The following is a 22,350-nucleotide window of genomic DNA, read 5'->3' on the forward strand; positions in this document are numbered from 1 at the left end:
TCCTACCGCCTACCGCCTGTCCCCAGCTTCTCCCCCATCTCACAGAAAGTATTTCCACTCACCCCCTGTTTAAGGACCTTATTACCTGCCTTTTTAAAAATTCTCTCTCCACCTGATTGCTTTGCTTTGGGTGTGATTGAGCTCTGAAAAATCATGTTGGCCCCCATGGTAGCGCATTAAGGAGATAGGACAAAAAAAAACCCAACACTTGTGTTACAGGGTGTTTTGGGGGGAAGTGGGAATTAGATAAAATCGTCTTGGGGCAGCCCTGTGACTGTACTTTTGGGGGGCTACTTTACTGGGTTCTGTTACCTACCACCTTTCTCCACTCTTATTTCCCTATAATCCCCCCCCCCCCCCCCGGAGCTGGGGACGGAACCCAGGGCCTTGCACTCGCTAGGCAAGCGCTCTACCGCTGAGCTAAATCCCCAACCCCCCTATAATCCCTTCCAACCCCCAACACTAGGTAGGAGGGAATAAAGGTTAGAGAGAAAGGGGACATAGATCTTATTAGACTACTTCCTGATGATCAGGGGCATTGAGTTCTTAGGGGCAAGTCTAATCTTTGTCATCAGGTATCTCCAGCCAGCAAACCAGCAACCAGCAAGCCAGCAATTGCAAAAGCAGCAAATGCCACAGCAGGAACCAGCAGCCAGAGGGGGAGCCACAGGCTCTCTTGGGGCTTTTTTTTTTTTTTTGGTTCTTTTTTTTTCGGAGCTGGGACCGAACCCAGGGCCTTGTGCTTCCTAGGTAAGCGCTCTACCACTGAGCTAAATCCCCAGCCCCCTCTTGGAGCTTTATACCCTCTCAAGAGTCCCCAGAAGTGCAAATGTAAACTGTCTGCAGGTGGCAAAAGCCATGGTTAGCAGCCCAATAACCCACACCTGAGATGAAAACAAAGCCACGATCACATAGCATAACTGGGTTTTCTAAAGGAACCAAAATTCTCACTACCCCATGACTGAATCCTGGCAGGTTTGTAAGGAGAAAGACCAGATAGCACACACATACCGTCTTAAGCCAAGCAACGCCCTGAACTTTGGGGCTATGGTGGCTATTTTTGGTTATCAACTTGACTACCTCTAGACTTAACTAAAACCCAAGTAGCTGGGTATACCTGCGAGGAATTTTTCTTAAATTATTTGAAGTGGTAAAACCTATCTTTAATCTGGATATTTTGAGGTGGGAAGATCCACCTTTCATCTGGGCCACACCCTCTGGCGGCCATCTATAGAAAAGGGTATGAGAGGAAAACACTGTGTCTTCTCCATCTCTCTGGCAAGGCTATTTCTTCGTTGGCATTAAAGCCTACTTCTTCGGGCTCTTTCTTATACTAAAAACTGGCTGAATCATCCCGCCCTGTGGACTGAACAGCTACCTGATTGTTGGACCTTCCATTGTTAGACAGCCATGGTTGGACAGCTGGCCCATAGTCTGTGAGACCTTATAATAAACCCCATATATTCATTCTATCAGTTCTGCTCCTCTAGAGAACCCTGACTAATACAGGGATGGATAACCAGGAAGGCCGTCACCACAGGTAGCCTATTGGAGGGGCCTGCTGAAGAAGTTTGCAGTCCACTCAGTCCAGCCAGCTCTACAAGCTTGGTGCAAGATGGGGGACTCCCTAACTCCAGCAGGGATTCTTACTTTCTGCCTGACCTTATTGGAAGAGGTCCCTGAGCATGGATGCCTGGCCTATCTTAAGGGTGACCTTTGACACCGTTCCCTGTTTGTTTGTTTGTTTTAAGTTTTCTCCTTCCTGTCCATATGATAATTAGGTGTTGTGCTCCCACCTGGGTGATTGGATTATGCTACGTAATGCAAATGAAGCATACTGTGAACACCCATCAGGCAGTCCCCTAGTGGCTGTCTTCTTCAGATATATTCCTCTCACCCAGTGAATAAAGTTGGGCTGGCTCTATGAAGCTGATCCCAGAAGTCTGTCATTACACTGTACTTAGGGACCGTCAGAACTGCTTGCTCTGACTCTGCTCCCCTTACCCTTGTGGGCCAGTGGCCAAGGACCCCCCAAGAAAATGGGTGGTGCACAGTAGCCTGTTGACTTTGGACTTCCAGAACGAGGCATAGTGATCTCGATAGGTTTTTTGGCCAACTTGGAACAAAGCCTAAAGTCATCTTCGAGAAGTGAGCCTCAATTGAGAAAATACCTCCAAAAGATGGACCAGTAAGCAACCTTGTGTGACATTTTTCTTGATCAATGATTGCTGTGAGAGGACACATCCTTTGGTGGTTTGAATAGGACTATATTTGATGCTTTTGTTAGGTAAGGTGCAAAATACACAAGAGCTTCTCCAAAGGACATGGGGCCTGCTGGAGGAGCATAGGTGACCGAATGCTACTGGAGCAATGGCTTATGGGCAGAAGACAAGAGCAAGATCATCAGAGGGGTCTTGGCTACCGACTGGTAGTGTTTAGACACTAACAGACAGTAGGGGGTAATGATTCCTATTTCCATACGTGTCTTGTTCTTTCCCTTTCTCTGCTTCCTCAGAGTTAACTGCATTCTCAGACTTCATGTTACAGGACAGCTGCACTGGGTCCAGCTTATTTTCTTTCTTTCCCTCCTTGGCTCCAGTTCTCTACTCCAACCCACTCATGGTGAAAATATGATGACTGATTAGTCAGGCTTGGGTAACTCTGGAAGCAAAGAGGGATCCAACTTTACCAGAAGCCAAAGTACTGGTGAAGAAGGTGGGGAATTGCTCAGAAGGAGATGGGATGAACCCATTCATAATTACTTACTCACATTCTGCAGACAAGTGTTCTGCTCTGAGAGGTGGAAGACACACCTTGTCTGTATCTCTATGATGGAGGCCTTAGTGCGAGGACAAAGGTGAAGGGAAATTCATGCAAGAGAACATCACAGGAGGGATGCTGTGATGGGAGACCAGAGTGCCCGCTCCTCGGAAGGTCCAGTTTTGTGTTGGAATTTGCTTCCTGGGTGACTTCTGACACGCACTCATTTCTCTGATCTTGAACCTTCCTGATCTTGAACGCACATGGAAGGTTTCTGTCTGAGAGCTGGAGAACTTGGGCAGTGCTGGGCCGAGTAGGAGAACTTCACACACTGTAATGGCTCTTATGATTCCTCGCTTTCGTAAGAGACTCAATTGTAGTCGGATCCTTGATTCGGAAAGCTTTTGGAGAGGGGAAGAAAGCAGTCACATCGCTTGCAGGAAATAGCTTGAATTTGTGTGTGTGAACCACATCCCTTCAAACTGTGGCAAGGAGCAGCCCAGAAGGGGTCAGCGGAAAGGTGCAGACTCTGGGGGTTCTGTGCTGTTACTAGGTGTTGATGGGGTCTGTTATTCCAAGGTGTCCACACCCAGTGACTCCTGGACTCTTCCTGCCTGTGCCTCGGTCCCTATGAACTCTCCAGTGTCAGGAGCTCAGAATCACATCCCTCCCCTCCTCATCTTCATCAGATAGGGAAATGAAGTAACAGAACCCCAGCTTATTTGCATTCAAAGGAATCATCCAAATTTCACCCTTGCCCCTAACAATAGCTCCTTTACCATGTTCCCTCCACCCCGTTCCGTTCCTTTCCGTTCCGTTCCGTGTCAGGCTTCACTGCCGCTGGAATCAGCCTGTAATTTCCATTCTGTACCCTCTTCCCCTTTGGGTGATTACCACTCTCCCCATGTAATTACCAGCCTCCCTAAATAGAATTTTAATGACCGTAAGACATTTCATTGTGTGTCTGGGATTGTTGTATTTAATCATTTGCTATTTTTTGAACCTTCAGTAGTTTCCAATTTGTCACTAGGGGTTGATCACTTATCAGTGACTCATTTTCGGGGAAAACTTATTTCCTATCTCTGACAACATCTTGAGAAAACAATCTTGGATGCAGGAATGCTGCAAAGAAAGGTTGGGACCCGTTTTGGGCTCTTCAAAAGTCTGTCAACACTGTAGTCTTGCAGATAAGGTCAGGCCTGTTGGGAAGGCTGTGCTCACGTAGCTGTACTTGCAGAAACATGAGCACGCCCATGTTTGGCATTTGCAGCAATGCCTGTGCACACACATGTAGCCTCTGCTGTGGGACTGGGAAGCTTTGTAAACTAGGGAAGTGACCCTTTAAAATCTGCCATCTGCAGATGGGATGGGAGGAATCCAGGGACGTTTACATGGCTGCCACTAACTGATAGCTTCGGGCTCAGACACCATACCTAAGCTTCCCTGTGAAATCAGACAAAGCTGTGATCTGAAAGCTTCCTCTTCCTTCCCTGAAGAGTGGCATCCACCCCCCCAAACCCCGACTCCCACCCCGCACTCCGCCTCCCAGGCTACTCCTTCCCCTTAGGCACAGCTCCACGTTTCCTTTCTGTCTATCTTGGTCCTCAAACAACTCTCAGGGGTGCAAGAGAAAGTTCTGTCCTTTGTTTCTTTGTTTCTTTCCTTTCCTTTTTTATTTTGGTTTGTTTTCGAAACAAGGTTTCTCTGCATAGCCCTGGCTGTCTAAACACCACCAGTTGGTAGCCAAGACCCTACTGATGTCCCCAGTTCTTGTCTTCTGCCCATAAGCTATCACTCCAGCAGCATTCTGTCACCTATGCTCCTCCAGCAAGCCCCATTTCCTTTGGAGAAGCTCTTGTGTATTCTGCACCTTACCTAGCAAGTGGCCACTTCCTGGGCTCTAGGAATGCAGCTTCTCAGTTCTTAGCTCTGTGGAGACCCTGCCCCTTTGTCATTAGGTTATTAAAGAGCAGACAAAGACCCTTAGATGTGCAGAGACCCCACAGTCCCATGTCTGTTACTACAGTTCAGGGTCTAGGTCCTTACCTCAGAACCAGTTGGAGTATTTAGACCGTAAGTTGCCTGCTGTCTTTGCTAGGTTTCTGTTGCTGTGATGTATTCATCACACAATCAAAAACAACTTGGGAAGGGTTCATTGCAGCTTCCAATTCTCAGGCCACACTCCATCACTGAGGAAGGCAGGAACTGAAGCAGAGGCCCTGGAAGAATGCCACCTACTGGCTTGTCCCTCATGGCTTGCTCATGAACTTGAGATCAGGCTGGCCTCAAACTCACAAAGATCCGCCTTGCCTCTGCCTCCCAAGAGCTGGCATTAAAGGTGTGTGCGCCACAGCCTGCCGAAGGCTTCATATCTCTGAACAAGTTTTCGTGTGTGAAATTTAGTCCATATCCAGGAATGCACACACTGCACATGGCACAGAGAGGTATTCTGGTGAACAGTATTCCGCAGAACATCCTGGGTACCAACTCCCAGACCAGCAAATCAAATAGGGACCAGTCTATCAGGATCTTTTTGCCTCACTTTAGTAGTGCAGCTCTCTGCGTTCTGCTAAAGAGAGGGAGCGCCTGATGCTGGAGTTCGTGTTTTCATTACGATGCCCCAGAACAACGTGACTTAACATTCATGGCTTAAGAGTTCCTATAAATCAACTCAAGGGTCTGTGTCAGCTTGTCTTTGACCTTCCTCTGATCTAAAATATGTGCCTAGTTATTCATCTGTTGTCCTGTAACATTTTCAATGTGTGTTATACTATTTTTAAAAATCGAGCTTTATTAAAGCACAGTCATGGCTCCTCCTCCTCCCCTCCTCTTCCTCCCCTTCTTCCTCTTTTTCTTCCTCCTCCTCCCCTCCTCCTCTTCCTCCTCCTCTCCCTCCTCTTCCTCCTCTTCCTCCTCCTCCTCCTCTCCCTCCTCCTCTCCCTCCTCCTCTCCCTCTTTCTCCTCTTCCTCCTCTCCCTCCTCCTCTCCCTCTTTCTCCTCTTCCTCCTCTTCCTCCTCTTCCTCCTTCTCCTCCTTCCCTTTTGAGAATTATGCTATTATCACCCTGTTTCTCAGGCTAAGCTGGCTGTTTGGTGCCCTGACAGAATTAACCAGAGACCAAATCCCACAGCCTCATCTGACCTCCTCCATCTTTCCTTGGCTTCAGCCTTGCCAAGGGCTGCAGGAGCTATAGGAACATCAATGGTGGGGGCAGCCTTGGAATGCAAATGCATCAGGCAGGAAGGCCTTGACCTTTTTATCGAGTTGCAAGGTACCCTTGGTCTCAGCAGACAAAGCCAGGCTCTGCAAGTACCCACTGATGACAGACTGTGGCACTGAGGTAAGAGTTGGGGTAACCCATCTGCACGCAAACGCTGGCAGCAGTTTGGACACCCTCTGGGAATCCAGAGCACGGAGTTTGTCCTGTGACGGCGCGCACTTCCAGGCTGTGGAGGCTGCTACTGTCTAACACCTGCTGGGTAATCAGCCCAAGGGAGAAGGCGGAGACGCTCAGCGTGTTCTGTAGTGTGGCTTCTCGGCTCTCACTTCGTGTCTGCCATCAGCTCATAATCACTCAGAATTTCACTGGTGCCTCTGGAGATTTCAGTGGTGATACCCAAAGGCCTGGAACAAAGAGGTCCTCTTCCACCCCAGACCACTGTTCTGAGCTGGCATAGTGACCTCCCATGGGGGGATGGCAGCCTGCACTTTATTGGCCAGCAGCATGTCCCTGATTTCAACAGTTTCTGCAGAGCTGGGAAGTTAACAGATGCCTCTGGATAGCCGTGGACATCCTGGGGTTCTTTCTCATCGGCACTGTAGCCTTTCCCTGCAGGAACCCGCCAGTCTGACGTCCTGCTTAGAGCCCACATTGTCTGCTCCACGGATAACCATCTAAAAGATGGATGATCTTAAGGAAGGAGGTGGACTTTCCAGGTTGCCTCATCTTTCCTCATAGCATCAGGGGCTGCCACACAGGGTTTGAAGATGATGTCACTCTAATGAAGAAGCCTGGCGAGAGATCTTTCTCATCTTCTCTACGGTAGTTTTCCCTGCCTAATGGTGGTAGTGGTGCGTACTTGTTCCTCTGTGCCCATGCATTCCACAGCTGAGGACTCAATCCACTGCAGATCAAGAAATTCAGGGAGGAACGCCATCTGTGCTGGACGCAGAATCTCTTTCCTTACCATTATCTCCGGAACGACACAGGATAAAGCGCTCGCCCAGCATTTGCATTGCATTAGATGCCCTAAATAATCCCGAGATGGCTCAAACTCTGCAGGCAGAAGTACACGGCTATAGGCAGACAGTATTCCATTTTAGACGAGGGACCTGCATCCTCCAGTTCTGACGTCTGCTGGGGATCCTGGAGCCAATCCCCATGGAAGGGACAACTGTGCAAGCTCTTGGGCCTTGTCAGAGTTTGCTGACCCACGCGTTGCACCATTGACGGGCAGCCGAGTTGCCTCCCAGTTGGAAGGTGTCCCCAAGAATTACTCTACAACCTGTCAATACCTGTATCTGATGCAGTTGCTCAAAAATTTCCTGTGACCAAGAGATTCACCACAGAGCCCATTCATGCTCTCCTTGTCCACCGGCTCTTGATGTTCAACATCTTCCTGGTACCCACGTGTGGCCAGACAGTAACAGTTTTGTGAAACGTTGACTGAGAAATAGAATCTGGCTTCCATTTGCTCTCTACTAAGTAATGGTGGTGACTCTTTTTTTGGGTGCCTTTATGGGGTTTTTGTTTGTTTGTTTTGGGGGAGCCCTTGCTGTTTCTTCTCCTGTGAGTTTCTTGTTACTTTTACAGAGGCTTCATTTGACTGTTTGTCCTAGGAATGTTTGCCAGAATGCAAGTAGAATCGTGTCTTTCAAACCCTCACAAAAATACACAAAGAAACAACTCAGGACACAGGGATTGCACATACACACTCGGTGATAAGAACGGTAACTAGCTACCTGGTCAGAGCCATGGTGCAGAGACCACTACAGCATGGCCGAGAAGATGCTCCTGCAAGGACAGATGTCCAGCAACTGCCTGCCTGAGGGACCTGCCATCACCTGTAAGTGATGCCCTCGACTGAGAATGGCTGCTCTATGTGACCCCTTTACACCCTCGTGAATTTCCCATGCACGCGCCTTCCTGGGTCAATTCAGAGACTATCTACTTGCTCTTTAGGGTGACAGCCTTTCCATACATGATCTATAGGACTCCTTTACAATATCCTGTTCTCCAGTGTCCGCGAGCGCTCCCACTTTCGACTACTCCCTCCACTTCGTTATTGATCACAGTTGTTTAGCGGCTTTGGATTTTAATCAAATCAACTCATTCCCCTGTGGTTTGTGCCTTTTATATGTCTTAGAAAATTGAACATAGATTTTTTTCTTTTACTTTTTTTTAAAAAAACCTTTTTATTGATTCTTTGTGAAATTCACACCCTGCACCCCAATCCCACTCGTCTCCCCATCCCTCCATATCCACCCTCCGTCCTTGTGACCTCCCCCACTGCTGAAATCCCCAAGGACAAAGATAAAAGGTAAAACAAACAAACAAACAAACAAACAGACAAACAGAAATCTCTTGTGGAATCTGTGTTGTGTCACAGTGTGTCACACAGTACACCCTTTTCCACAAACAGATTACCTGTGAATGTTCATTCCAGTTCGTCCTGAGTCTGGTTGCAGGACCCTGGCTACTCTGTCAATATTGGAACCTCACTGGGGCTCCTCCTCTAGGACATCCTGTTGTTGCTTTGTGTTGTGGATGGGGTAAATATTTGGGTGGGTCACCTCAAAGCTCTGAATCTGGGCCTGAATGGTAACTGATGAGTGTGTCAGCCTGCCAGCTCTCTCATGCTCCAGCCATCAGGGTCAACTCTGCAGCACTGCCCAGGCAAGGGGTGGGGCCAGCTCTATGCAGCCCTTGGGCATCAACATGGCCCTTGAGTCAACCCAGACCAGGGACATCAGCGTGGCCTTTGGTGGTAACATGGGCCACAGACGTCTATATAGACCCCTGCTGCTGCAGGGCCTTGGACCTAGCTAGACGTGGTCCTTGGCAGCAGCAAGAGCTAGGACCTCACCGTGGCCTCTCTTCATTGTGCACACATTGTTCTGTTTCTCGTTCTCTCCCATCCCTCCATCGCTTGGTGGCACCCAGGTCTCTGAGCATCCTCCACCTGACCTGAGCAGCATGGCAACAGGCTGAGGCTTGAAAATAGGTTTTCTTCATACACTACATTCTGATTATGTTTTTTTTCCCTCCTCCAATTCCTCCCACTTTTTCATTCTTTAAAAACCTTTTCCATCTAAAAATATAAAACTCTTTGTGAATTTGCACATCTTCCTTGCACAGACAGGGTCCGTGCTTGTGAATTTGCACATCTTCCTTGCACAGACAGGGTCCATGCTTGTGAATTTGCACGTCTTCCTTCCGCAGGGTCCATGCCCATCTCATGCGTTTGCATGTCATCTTTGCATGGGGTCATGCTCATCCTCAGCATCATTCTGGGTTTACTGCCAGGGTCCCTGTATTGGCCTTTTGGGGTTTGGAGCTGAAGAGGAGCACAGAGTTGGACAAAATCCAAAAGACTTAATGCTCTCCAGCCTTGTAACTCTCTCTAACTGTGCTAGTGGCTAGAGTCTGATCGCCTCTGGAAGCTTAACACTCTTGCTGAAAACCGCTGGCTCCTTTTCTCTCTAACTCTCTGTGCCTTATTAAGTGGTGAGAACTTAACGTTTTTACTACTGTTCTGCACTTAAATGAGCACCGAAAACTTAACTCTTTGTACTTAACTAAGCACTGGGGAATCAACATCTTGTGCTTAAATACATGCTAATTTTATAATTCTCTTATTATTTGTGCTTAAATAAGCACTGATTTCTGGCAATTAATACATGGAGTGGGGAATTAGGAAAAGATTTATTGCTAGTGCTCCTTTCCCTGGCTAGTCAGCCAGGAGCCCCTTGCAGGCTGGGCAAGAGGCTTGGAGCGCCTTAACTCTTCAGACAACACACACACACACACACACACACACACACACACACACACACACACCAAGTGAAGTGGAAAAGGGACACACCATCTTTTTTTTTCTTGTTTTCAGCTTTTTATAGCTTTTAGACAAAAAGTTCTCCATGTAAGAATTACCTCGTAGTTAAAATGTCACAGAAAAGGGAGTTACAGAAAGGTATCAGTAACAAGTTCAAAGCAGTGTTTCATTCTGTAAGTTCATTATAAGTTCAAAACAACAGTTTTTGCATGGCCTTCCTTGTCTTATCATAGTGCACACTTGTGGCTTCATTCTTGGATCTGAATGTTTTTCCTTGAACAAAAATTTGTCCCAAGCCTATTTCTCTTTTTAGTGTAATTATGAAAGCTCATTATATTTCTTATTATGCAGTCTTTACTTACTATTTATGAGGAATGGGCACATTCTATTCTTGATTCTACCATTATTTCTAGCAAAAACAACTAAAACCGTCTCTTAAAGTTTTTTTTCCTAAAATTATTTGAACCAAAACCAGGAATTTTATGAAATAATTAATTCATCTAAGCAGCATTAATTCATGACAGTTCATCTTTGTGTTGATCTGCAGGAAGTTTGCCCAATAGGCGGGCTGATGTCCAGGAATCGTTAGGCTATGTAATAGTGATAGGAAAGGCATATCAGCAGTGAGAAGTGATCCTGAGGTGAAGTCTCTTGAGGCCTTGCCTCTCAGAGCTCATCTATCATAGACCATGCAAAAAATGGTGGGGCTTCTCCAGGAAAGTCATCTGCTAGCCTTAGCCTCTCCTCGAGGCTCCTGGCAGTTTACTGTCTGAGCTGCTGGAGCAGACACTTTCTCTTTCAGTATCTAATCCCAAAAGTACTCTCTTATCTGGACATTAAAAAGGATTTTTCTCTAACGTGTTTTAAAATGTTCTCAGCTGGATTCTGGTGACAGCGCATTCATTCCTAGGGTAGTTTTGTGCAGGCAGCCTCTTGTTCTCTGCTGAGACTGGGAAGCTGAGAGAGACAGTGAGTTCCTCAAGGTTCACAGCCAGGAATGACAAAACGGAGTGAGATCTGTGTCTGCAGTAGCCCATAGCTTGCTCCTGAATCCCACAGCCACAGATTTATTTCCTTCTTGAGAGATTAGGCAGGGACGCTTCCTTCCCATATGGCTTTGGGCCCTGGCAGATGCTGCCATTCCCTAGGGCAGGTTGTGGGCTCTCTGTTCATGTCTGAGTGTGAAGGTGGCCCCCTCTAAAAGTGGCTTCTTTTATTTTGTTTTTCTTAGACGTTTGAGTTCTGCCTTTTAGCCTGGTGTTCAGGCATGGAAAGCTCCCAGCAGGGTGCTGAATAAGCTTTTAAAAGTGATTTGCAGAGAAGATCCACTTTTGAGTGATCAAGGGGAGCTTGGGCCCCTGAAGCATGTTCTCTTGGCTAGTTCTCCATAGCTCTGGCAGGATGCAAAAGCAATCATGTAGGTGTACAGATGTGGCTTGCTTTGACAATAAAGGGTTTATGACTTGCAATGAACATTACATCCTCAAGTAGTCAGCACACTACTTACGTTGGTCACAGGACCTAAATCTAACACTTATTCTTGTAGGCTCATCTCCAAGCCTTTTCCCCAAATCTGAACCTTCCCCTGTGCTCACTTGGATACTTCATGACACAAAGAAAAGTCACCATTTGACCTTATAAGTCTCAGCTCACCAGATCTTCACAGATGGTCCTTGAACCTTGAACTGTCATGACAGGTGAATATCTTCAACTAAGGAGATACTCACTTACACACACACACACACACACACACACACACACACACACACACATCTATTCACACACTCACTAGGGACACAGAGAAACAAGGTGCTTAAGAGAACTTGACTGTGCTTTGTGTAGCCATGGATGCTTAGTCTAGTAAGTGGGCATTATCGTGGTGTCTCCTAGGGGGACTTCTAAGTGACCAGTCTTTCTTAAACTCATGATGATTTGTCCAAAAGTACACTTTGCATGAATATAATTACTTGTGTCTAAAGCAGCATGGGGACAGAGTTAATTGGTCCTTGAAGGGGAAAAAAAAAACCTTCTTGTAGGATTTTCAGGATCAGATAGGTTCTTGAAAATCTTATAATGAAATCTTCTTGAGAGAGAATATTCTCAATATGCAAGTGACCAATATGGGGTGGGAATATGCATGCTGTGCACAGGAAGTGACGGCTCCCATACGGTTAAATGTCTTTAAGCTTTATTTTCTCTCTGTGCTGGGAACTCAGAAGATGCAACCCTGCCATCCTTCAGGACTTGCAAGCTGACTGTGTGCAATAGGAAAAAGGCCATGTTGTTACATGTTACCCCAAGGATAGATAACTAATGGCTTTCCCTTAAAGAGTGATTAAATGGTTAAAATACTCAGGAAATGTCTAAGCTGGTGTTTTGTTAGGCAGATTTAAAACATTTCTTTCTACATAAGTTCTTTTTGGGGGGCATGGTTTCTGGGCTCTGCTCCATATAAAACACACATATATTTGTCCATGTCAGAAGGAGATAATTTTATTATTGGATAGTAAAGCTGTGCTAGGATCAATTCTAATGCTAAGATAGCGTATCACTAGGAGATGATACATTTTGTTATAAATAATGCTACAAGACTGGATAATTCAATATCTGAGTTGGTGTATGTGTATAGTGTATGGTTCTCCAGTATATATTTTATTAAGCTATTTATGTTTTTGACTATTTTTGCTACCCAGGAAATTATGTCCTATCAAAGGCAAGGTTCACTTCCATACCTGCCTATGTTAAGGTCTTTTAAATTTATTATCAACTGTTTTAAGGTGATTTTTCTGTAGGGGTGTATGCTGTGTGCAATACATACATACATACATACATACATACATACATACATACATACATACATACACACACACACACACACAGACACACACACATATATATATCCAGCAAATTTGCACAGCTATATATCTAAACTTTACATACATGTAAAAGCTTTCAAAGTTAAGAACTGGAGAGATAGCTCAGTGGTTAAGAGCTCTGGCTGCTCTTCCAAAGGACCCAGGTTCAGTTCCCAGCACCTACATAGTTCCTCACCACCTTCTGTAACTCCAGTTCCAGGGGATCAGGCGCCCTCTTCTGACATCTGCAGGCATTGCATGCATGTGGTATTACATAATACAAGAAATGCAAAACACTCATACACATTTTTAAGTTTACTTAAATGCATATTCTTAACACATGTAAGGTGGCCAATAAACACTCCTGTTTAAACAGGATACATTATATCTGGATTTTGAATGTGTGAAATGTCCAATGAAATTCTTCTGCCATTGCTAAAATGCCATTCAGAAAAACAAAAACAAAGCATTTAGATACAGTTAAGACCTAACTGAAAGTACTCAGATGTGGTGCTCAAGGGGAAACTGAGGCAGATTGTTGTGAGTAAGAAATATATTAGAAGAGTTACTAATGGCCTAGGCAGACAGACAGATAACAGTAGGGCAAAAACTCTGAGAAAAAATTCAGGTGTCAAGAGTCAGAAATGGACAGTATGGTGGGGCCCTCAGGAGAACCAGGCACATGAGATGGTAGGAATCCTTATAGATCTAGGAGGAGGAGAAGGAGAAGGAGGAGGAAGGGGGGTGAAGGAGGAGGGGGAGGGGAGGAGGAGGAGAAGGAAGGAGAAGAAGAGGGGGAGGGGGAAGAGAAGGAAGGTGGGAAGGAGGAGGAGGAAGGGGAGGAGGAGGAGGAGGAAGGGGAGAGGAGGGGGAGGAGGAGGGGGAGAGGAGGGGGAGAAGGAAGAGGCAGCATTTTACAGTGGGATCCTGCAGCCAGGGTCTCTGATCCTCAGGCAGAAGGCAGAAACACTGGTTGACCACTAAACCCTCCAGCATGAAGTCTGTCAGCTGGAGATCCACAGACTCCACTGTCTCTGTAGGAGGCTCGTGGGTCTCTGGGAGGGGCGTGGCTGTGTGGATACTGTGGCCTCAGTGGCACTCAGGTCTGGATTCTCACATCACACCTGGACACTGTCCGTTTGCCTTGACTAAATCAGTGCTTTGCTTTTGTGCGCATGTACCACACACGTGGTCATCAGAGAATGAGACCGTCATTAGCGCTGTTCCCTCAAACTGCAAAGTGTCTAAAGATTTGATCTGTGTCTGTATTGTAGTCCTACTATCTGACCTGATCCTAGACTCCAAACATCTTGCTTCAAATGTAAAACTGGAACATTGATATGTGAAGATCGTCTCTGTGGTTCTGCGGGAATGATGTTAGCCGTTGCCAGCCCTTTTCTGTGTAAACACAGTCCATGTCCTTGGTGGAGAACATAAGCCCTCCGTAGTTTAGGAGAGCGCTTCACCAAGCTGATTTCCTCTAAGCTAATACTGTTAGTGCAATAAGCCATCCCAAGCAATGTTCATATCTTCCTAATCCTACTGTGACTATTCTCTCTCTTTAATCAGCTAGGCTCCCCGTCCCCAACCCTGCACGTCCCTAGCTGGGTCGCCTACTAGTTAAACAGTACTGGACATTCCTCCATATCTGAAGAATACAGCATTTAACTTTCAAACTCCATCTCTTTAAATATTTGCTCTAATTGCTTGTGTTTTTTGCAAGAGTTCAGATCAGCTGTCAGTTAACATTCTGCAGAAGCACAAGTTCTAAGAAAAGATTCTAGGACATCACCCGCAGGGCTGAAATCATTAAATGGATGAAAGGAATCCAGGTGGGCCTGGCCTAAAAGCCAGTCATTCCAGCACCTCCTGTTGCTCAAACTTGGCCATAAGGGTTTTATTGGCAATTAAGTCCTTGACATCTCTTGCTTTGCCTCCCAACCTAGGGACAGATTGGATCAATGGGGGCACATCAAATCTCAGCAGTGAAGGACAGTCCCAATCAAGTCACAAGATGGTCAATCAGTGGAATGCAGTGGCTTGAATAGAAAGGGTCCCATAGGCTCACAGATTTGAATGCTTGCCCACCAAGGAGTGGCTTATTAGGAATGTGTCACTGGGGGTGGGCTTTGGAGTCTCAGAAGCTCAAGTCAGGCTCAGTGACTCTCTTTCTTCCTTCTGTCTGCTCATCTGTATGTAGAATTCTCAGCTATCTCTCTAGCACCATGTCTGCCTGTGTGCCACCATGCTTCCGCCGTGACGATAATGGACTAAGCCTCTGAACTGTAATCCAGCCCAAATTAAAGGCTTTCCTTTATGAGTTGCCTTGGTCTTGGTTGGTGTCTCTTCACAGCAACAGAACGCTGACTAAGGCATCTTCAGAGAATATTGTTCAGGGACACAGGCAGTGGGTTTGGCAGAATGTCATCAAGACACTTGGAGAGCTGTGACAACTTGACAACAAAAGCCATTTATATAGGTGTGCACCAATCTATTTCTTCATTGGATGTACATCACTGAGACTCTACTGTGTGCTAATCCTCATGCCAGAGGTTCATTTTCAGGAGCTTCCTCTGAAGAAGTGGAGAGAAGTAAATATGGTGGAAACACACAGGCAAGCAAGACCTTGCCAGCTGGGACCCTGAACCCATAGATTCAAAGCACCTTTTTTCCTAACAGCTGAGGGAATGACGTCAGCAGAGGAGTGACGTCAGGACGATGTTTCCAGAACAAAGCACCCTGGGAACTGCCAGCTAGCCCTGTCCACACACCCAGTCTCCACTCCACCATACAGTAGACAAACTTTGCCTCCCACTGTAGCCAGAGCTAGTCCCATAAGTATCAGCAGCATAGTGTCTCGGCTCCATGAGGGCAAGGAGAACAAAGTCGAAGAACAGGGTTTAGACGGCCTGTGAATATGACTGAATGACAGGCTTCTGGGATCAGCTTTGGAGAGGTGGCTGGATTTTATTCCTAGGACAGCAGCTAGGTTATTTCTGATTGGTGTTCACTGTATGTCCTCCATTTTGCTCTGAACTTGGAGAGCTGTCTGAATATGGTGAACTGCAAATGACAGGGCCCACCCAACATCCGTGACTCAACATTCCACATGGGTCAGCAAACAAAAGACCTCAATATGAGAGCCACCTCAGAAGCATACGGTGAACATCAATCAGAAATAACCTAGCTGCTGTCCTAGGAATAAAATCGAGCCGCCTCTCCAAAGCTGATCCCAGAAGCCTGTCATTCAGTTATACTCACAGACCGTCTAAACCCTATTCTTTGACCTTACTCTCCTTGCCTTCATGGAGCCGAGACACTATGCCGCTGATACTTATGGGACTAGCTCTGGCTACAGTGGGAGGCAAAGTTTGTCTACTGTACAGTGGGGTGGAGACTGAGTGTGTGGACAGGGCCAGCTGGCAGCTCCCAGGGTGCTTTGTTCTGGAAACATCATCCTGACGTCACTCCTCTGCTGATGTCACTCCCTTGGCTGTTAGGAAGAGAGGTGCTTTGAACCTCTGGGTTCAGGGTCCCATGTGAACAGATGTTTCAGTCTCCTGGGTGCCTCTCAAAGAGGGAGTGACATGGTAAGTCTACAATGAAATTTTGAGAAACTTCCAGGCCATCTTCTAAGTCAGCTGCACCATTCCCATTTCCACTGGCATCCTGAGGGTTCCGAGTGTCTGCCAATGCTCTCTGTTGTTCAGAGTCTTCGTTCTGGCCTGCCCTGGGTGCTAAGCAGTATCTCTTTGTGGATTTTATGTTCATGCCTCTACTGCTTAAAAATATAGAGCACTTTCCCCCCTGTATTGATTGGCCATCGTATTTAGAGAAATGCCCGTTAAGTTTAATGAAAAAAAAAAGCCAAACAAACAAACCAAAAACAAAAACCCAACCAAACAACAACAAAACTGGGTTACTTGTCTTTTTGTTGTGATTCTGTGAGTTCTTCTGTATTCTAGATTTCTAGATGCAAATCTGGTATCATATACATGACTTGAAAACACCTTTCATTCTGCATTTAATTTTAGTAAGAGTGCCCTTTAAAGTACAAAGGTTTTTTTAGTGTGTGTGTGTGTGTGTGTGTGTGTGTGTGTGTGTGTGTGTGTGTGTGAGAAAGAGAGAGAGAGAGAGACAGACAGACAGACAGACTGACTGACTGACTGAGGTTACTAACTGGAGCCCTCATGCTTTCACTCCACCCTGAGTCTGGAGGGTAAGTTCTGGAGTCACCAGTTACCATGAGTTGTACCGACACACATGGAAGGAAGGGAGAGAGTTTATTACAGGAGAGATGCAGAGGAGTCTGGAGGTGTGCCATAGTTCCCCTGTGCCCTGGCACCAAGAAGGCAAAAAGGGGAAAGCCTGCAGGGACCTGTTATGGGTGATTTATACAGCACGTATTCCACTTTCCAAAACTCCTGTATTGTTAGTTTTTCTGAGCATCTCCTTTTGGTTGAGTGAAGCACAGGTAAACTATGGTTGCTAGTCTTTTGTCTGAAGCTGCTTTCGTATGTTAATCTCTAGAAAGTCTTCTTTCCATGTTTTCTAGCTCCCTGCCTAATGACCCAATGCAGCCATCACCCCAGGACAGATTTTCTTTTTTGTAAGTACTGGTAATAGGATTCGGAGCTTGGTGTTTGCTCTATCTCCAATCCTTGGGCTCTTAAGACTGGGTCTTGGTATGTAGTTCATGCTGGCTTTGAACTCTTGACCCCTCTGCCTCGCCTTCCTGATACTGGGATAACAGAGGCATGGAATATCTGTTTGAAGCAAGCTTCAGATCTTGTAAAGTCTAATTTATTTTTGTTATTGGTCCTTGCCCTTTGTGGTCATATGTCAGAAAAATATTGCCTAATCTAATATCACAAAGATTCATCCTCATCTTGAAAATAATGTTATAGTTTTAATACTAGAGAAGGCCTATCAATGGAGACCAGTTCTTCTGCTCCGGAAGATGAGATCTCTGACCAGGGAAGAGACCTAACTTTCCAAGCTACCCGTAGTATTGCAGAGTTAGCTGGGCTGTTACAAAGCTCCTGGTCATGGAGCTACGCCTCGAGAGAATGCGGCACCACCACTAGGAAGGGTGGATCACATTAAATGCTCCAGCCCTACTCATCACCCAGAAGACTTCATACTTGCAAGGCTCATTCAGCTCTGCCTGGCACCCAGGAAAGGTGAAGGTGTCTATCAAGCTTCCAGACGCTGTGTGATATCCCCCGAGGTCAGCAAACCACCCACGTAAGGGAAGCTTACCTTATTTAAAAATAAAGTGTTAGCCCACTCAGAGTCCAGATGAGGTAGGTGCCTTCGACCCCTGTCTATAATGATACTCCAACCTCCCTAAGCGCTGGTGCAGCAGACGCTCTGCATATGGTGCATCGGGATTTCTTGACCAGTGAATGGCACACTGGAGGGGCATAGTTTCCTCAAGAGAGTGGAGGTGGTGAGGATAAAACTAGAGTTGGGTGCCCCAACCACCATTACAACACAGGGCAACACCACCATAATGCTACAGTCATTCCTCTTGAATAAGGTGGACGCTTGCTTTGAAAGAAAAAAAAAAGGAGTTAAAATAAATAAATATTGAAGAAATAAATGAATTCGGCCAATAACTTCTTTCTGCATGCACAAGTCCTGGTACAAAAAACCATGAGTAATGTGAAAACCCAAGGCAACCAAAATTCACCTAGAATTCAATAATCTTACTGTAATGGCCCCCATTGAGAGTGAATTAGATAAAAAAAATCTAAGAAATTAAAGGAAAGAACCCCCCAAATAATTATAAATTTGTTCTGTTAATTCCACTGAACAAGAGTAAAGACTGTCGACCCATTTTGTGGTGGATTGATCAAGCTTTCCTTAAGTACAGGTCTGTCTCCCTAAAGCAGGATTTGAAAGGACAGTGAGGGGAAACTTTTTAGGTCTCTTTTATAGGGAAAAAAAATAAAGTGCAGGCTGGGGATTTCCAGAGGAATTTGGTAAAGTAAGGGCTTCACAATCGAATTACAGAAGCAGACAACAGATAAGATTATTGGACAGAACATCTTGGCAGGACACGTCAAGATTCCTTGGCAGAACATCTTATCAGGGTAGAGTTCAGGGTATGGTCAAATTCTACAGGGTAGGGACTCTTGTTATCTTTTCCATGTGGGCTTTTTAGCCCTTTCCCTTCCTTTAATTCATCCCCTAATCTGAGGTGTACAAATCTGAGCTTTCCGTCTGGGGACCTGATAGCCTAACGAGCCAGAGTCCTTAGGAGTCAAGTAATCTCTAAATAGTCTTCTTTACCCTTGGCAGCCAATAATAAGTCATCCACAAAACCAAGTAAGGCAACTTCTGAGTACTTACTGTGGAGACAGCTTAAATCCTGGTTAAGGGCCTCACCTAAGATGGTGAAAGAATTGTTGAGCCCCCAAGGTAACTGGATCCAGGTCACTTGTCCAGATCTTCACAGATCAAGGTAGACCCAGTCAAAGCCAAAGATGAGATGACTTAGTTTTGACAGGGGAATGGAGAAAAATGAATCTTTTAACTGCATCCCAGTTGAGACCTGATGCTCCAGTAACCGTATACTCAGCAGCACAGGAACTGGGAAGAATTGGGTGAATAGTCTGCATGTTCACCTCCCTTAAGTCCTGTACTGGGTTCTCATCTTGGGCTCCTGACTTTTGAAGGGGTAATGAAGGAGTGTTCCAGGCTTGGGTTGAACATGCCTGCCTCGAGGAGGCATCAGATGTGGATCCTGACCCCCCCTCTGGCCTCTGAGCTAATAGGGTACTGTTTAATTTGGATGGTCATAGTCCTCGAGGTCAGATTGTAACTGTGGGATATGTGCTTGACTAGGCCAGGGAATATCTTCAGCCCAGGCAGTGGAAATATCTTGTGATTGTTCTTTTAGTTACTCCTCTGGATCTTGGGTGGGCCTAGGAGGAGGAGATATTTCTCACTTAAGGGGCAGGTGATAGTCAGGCCTGTGGATAGGCTACCTATTTGCAGCTTGGGCTTGTAATGAGATGGCTTATAATCTAAAAATGGAGTCAGGTGGGTCCATCAGTTCAAAGAAAAAAAAAAAAACCGAATGTGTCACAAAGGGACACACATGGCTAATGAAATAAGGAAGTCAATGCAAGATATGAAAGAGGAACTCGATAAGGAGCTAGAAACACAAAAGAAAAATCAAACTGAAATACTGAAAAATGTGTTGTGAAAAGCCTCAGTAATGCCATGGCTGGGGGAGAAGATGGAACATTTGAGCTTGAGGACGAGGTTGAAGAGTCAACATTCCAACAAGGATAAATGTAAATTAATTTGAAGATAGTACTGAGAGCTTTTCAGATGGTTGGAACACTTTTAAAAGACCACATTTAGGAATTACAGGATAAAAGGAGTAAGGCATTCCATCATAAAGGCACAGAAACAATTTCAACAAAATTATAGAAGAAAAATTCCCTAAATGAGGGGAAAGGATGCCAATCCAGCCACAGGAGTCATTTACAACACCAAACGAACAGGACTGGAAGAGAGCTTCCCTTGGCCACATTGTAACTAAACCACTAAATACACAGTGCAAAGAAAGATACTGAAGAAAACAAGAGAGAAACACAAAGTCACATGTGAAGGCGGCCGCTCAGATTAGCAACAAATTTCTCAACAGAAATGTCAAAAGCCAGGAGGGCTGGGAAGGAGGCTTTCCAAAATTTAAAAGACAGCAACTGCCAACCCAAATTAATATAGTCAACAAAATTACCTGTCATAATTTAAGGAGATAGCAGAGCCTGCTATGAGAAAAGACAGCTTAAAGATCTTGTGCATTGTAAGTCAGCTCTCCAGAGGATGCTGGGAGGAATTTCTTGGACTGAAGAGAAAGACAAACACATTCACGAGGCACAGAGAGGAACCAACCACTCTTGAATAGTAGATAATCAACAGAGGACTCGGGAAGACACCAAACACTGCAAATCAACAAAATGACAGGACACAATATACACCTTTCAATAATAATTGGTTGGTAAGGGTTGCATTCCTCATCAAAGGACGCACATTAGCTGAAGGCCCAACTATCTGTTGACTGCAAGAAATGCATCTTACCATAAATGACAACATCTTATGGCATTAGGCGAATCCACCTTCTTGATGGGTTGTCTCAGCCAGGTGATTAACAGCCCAAATTGATTAACTCTGGGTAGCCTTAAGGCCAGAAGGAAATAGCTTTTCCTTAATGAGCTTCGACAGAGCTCTCTGGTCAAAGCTACTGCAAAAGGACAAGTAGAGTCTAGCAAAGTAGAGACAATGAGAGGCTCTAGATGCTATCTGATAACTAGCTACTGGATTGGTGGACTCAGGAAAGTTAGCACATCTTAAAGGTTTAACTGATGGTTGAAAGAATGTTAGGTTAGACACAGAGATGGGCAGTGAATGGCTACTAAGGGGACTAAAGATAGACCATTATAATCTGGCCCTGATCTGTAACACTCCAACTCTCCAAACTAACAAAGTTCTAATCAGTCAACCAGTCTTGTAGAATCCTTAACATATAGATGTGGTTCTTCCCCCAAACCCCACACTGGGAACTTCAGTTCATCGGACCAAGGACTTGAGAAGATGGTAGTCTCTGGGAGGTACGTACCCAGAGGTCTGCACCTGCAAACTGGTTCTAACATTGAAACTTGAATCAATGTCAGGTATGTTTTTCTTGGATTTCCTGAATAAATGCAAGTTTATTCAACAAATGTTAAGTTTTTTTTTTTTTTTTTTTTTACAAGAGCACAAATCTACTTTTATTTATTTACTCTCCATTAGTTTAAATCCGGGATGGGTACAGCATCACACGGATTCTGTGTCCAATGGCCTTTGCAGGAAGGTTCCTTCGGAATTTGGCACGAACCATGCCACTGTTTCCATGGGCCCGAGTTACTTTTCCCCAGATCACTCTGGTTTTGTTTGGTTTGCCTCCAGGAGTCACTGTATTGTTTTTTGCTTTGTACACATAAGCACACCTCTTGCCTAAGTAGAACTCAGTTTCATCTCGGGCATAAACACCTTCAATTTTAAGAAGAGCCGTGTGCTCTCTTTGGTTCCGGAGGCCTCGCTTGTAGCCAGCAAAAATGGCCTTGCACCACAGCCTTCCAGACATACTTGTTTTTTTAGAAGTCCTGTTCCCAGCAGGCCCTAGAAATCTGCCCTCAAAGTTCAGCAGCAGAAACTCCCCCTCACCTCCAAAGACGCCAAGATGGCGGAAATGTTAAGTTTATACTTAGATTTGTTTGAGGAAACTCCCTAATGGGAATGGGGAGACAGACAGACTCACAGACAGACAGAGAGACAGAAAGGCTAACCAGCCAACCTAGGAATTGAGTCGTTTCTTTCTTTGGCTATTGCTCTTTACAGGAAAAGTAGAAGAAAGACTTACTGGCCATAAGTCAAATTAACCCCTTTGGTTACCATGGCACCTTCTCTCCCTGAATTGATATCTCTTCTTAAGCTACATTTCTTACCCTTTTAGAAAAAAAATGGCCAGAAATGATTAGAACGGAGACAAAGAGACTGGGCATCTTGAAAGGTAAAGGCATCGCAGCACTGAATTCAATCACCCCTTTTATTATGCAAATAGATTCCCATTGAGTCTACCTTCCATGCATAATTAAATGAAACCTCTCAGGATAAATGGAGCT

At 45.4% G+C, this 22,350-nt stretch overlaps 1 protein-coding gene and 1 pseudogene across 1 annotated transcript; both read right to left on the bottom strand.

The window, feature by feature from the left end:
• Nucleotides 1-5,823: 5,823 nt before the first annotated feature.
• Rplp0-ps1 (ribosomal protein lateral stalk subunit P0, pseudogene 1) lies at nt 5,824-6,917 on the bottom strand (annotated as a pseudogene).
• Nucleotides 6,918-21,443: 14,526 nt separating this feature from the next.
• Nucleotides 21,444-21,913, bottom strand: Rpl35al5 (ribosomal protein L35A like 5). The gene has a single exon (XM_063276994.1). The coding sequence runs from the start codon at nt 21,810-21,812 to the stop codon at nt 21,480-21,482; it is 333 nt and encodes a 110-aa protein (XP_063133064.1). The 5' UTR covers nt 21,813-21,913; the 3' UTR covers nt 21,444-21,479.
• Between the last annotated feature and the right edge of the window lie 437 nt (nt 21,914-22,350).

The sequence above is a fragment of the Rattus norvegicus genome, chromosome 17, assembly GCF_036323735.1.
Source record: "Rattus norvegicus strain BN/NHsdMcwi chromosome 17, GRCr8, whole genome shotgun sequence".
NCBI lineage: Eukaryota > Metazoa > Chordata > Mammalia > Rodentia > Muridae > Rattus > Rattus norvegicus.

Coding starts and splice junctions, on each gene's coding strand:
- Rpl35al5 (XM_063276994.1), bottom strand. CDS start 21,812: ATGTCTGGAAGGCTGTGGTGCAAGGCCATTTTTGCTGGCTACAAGCGA.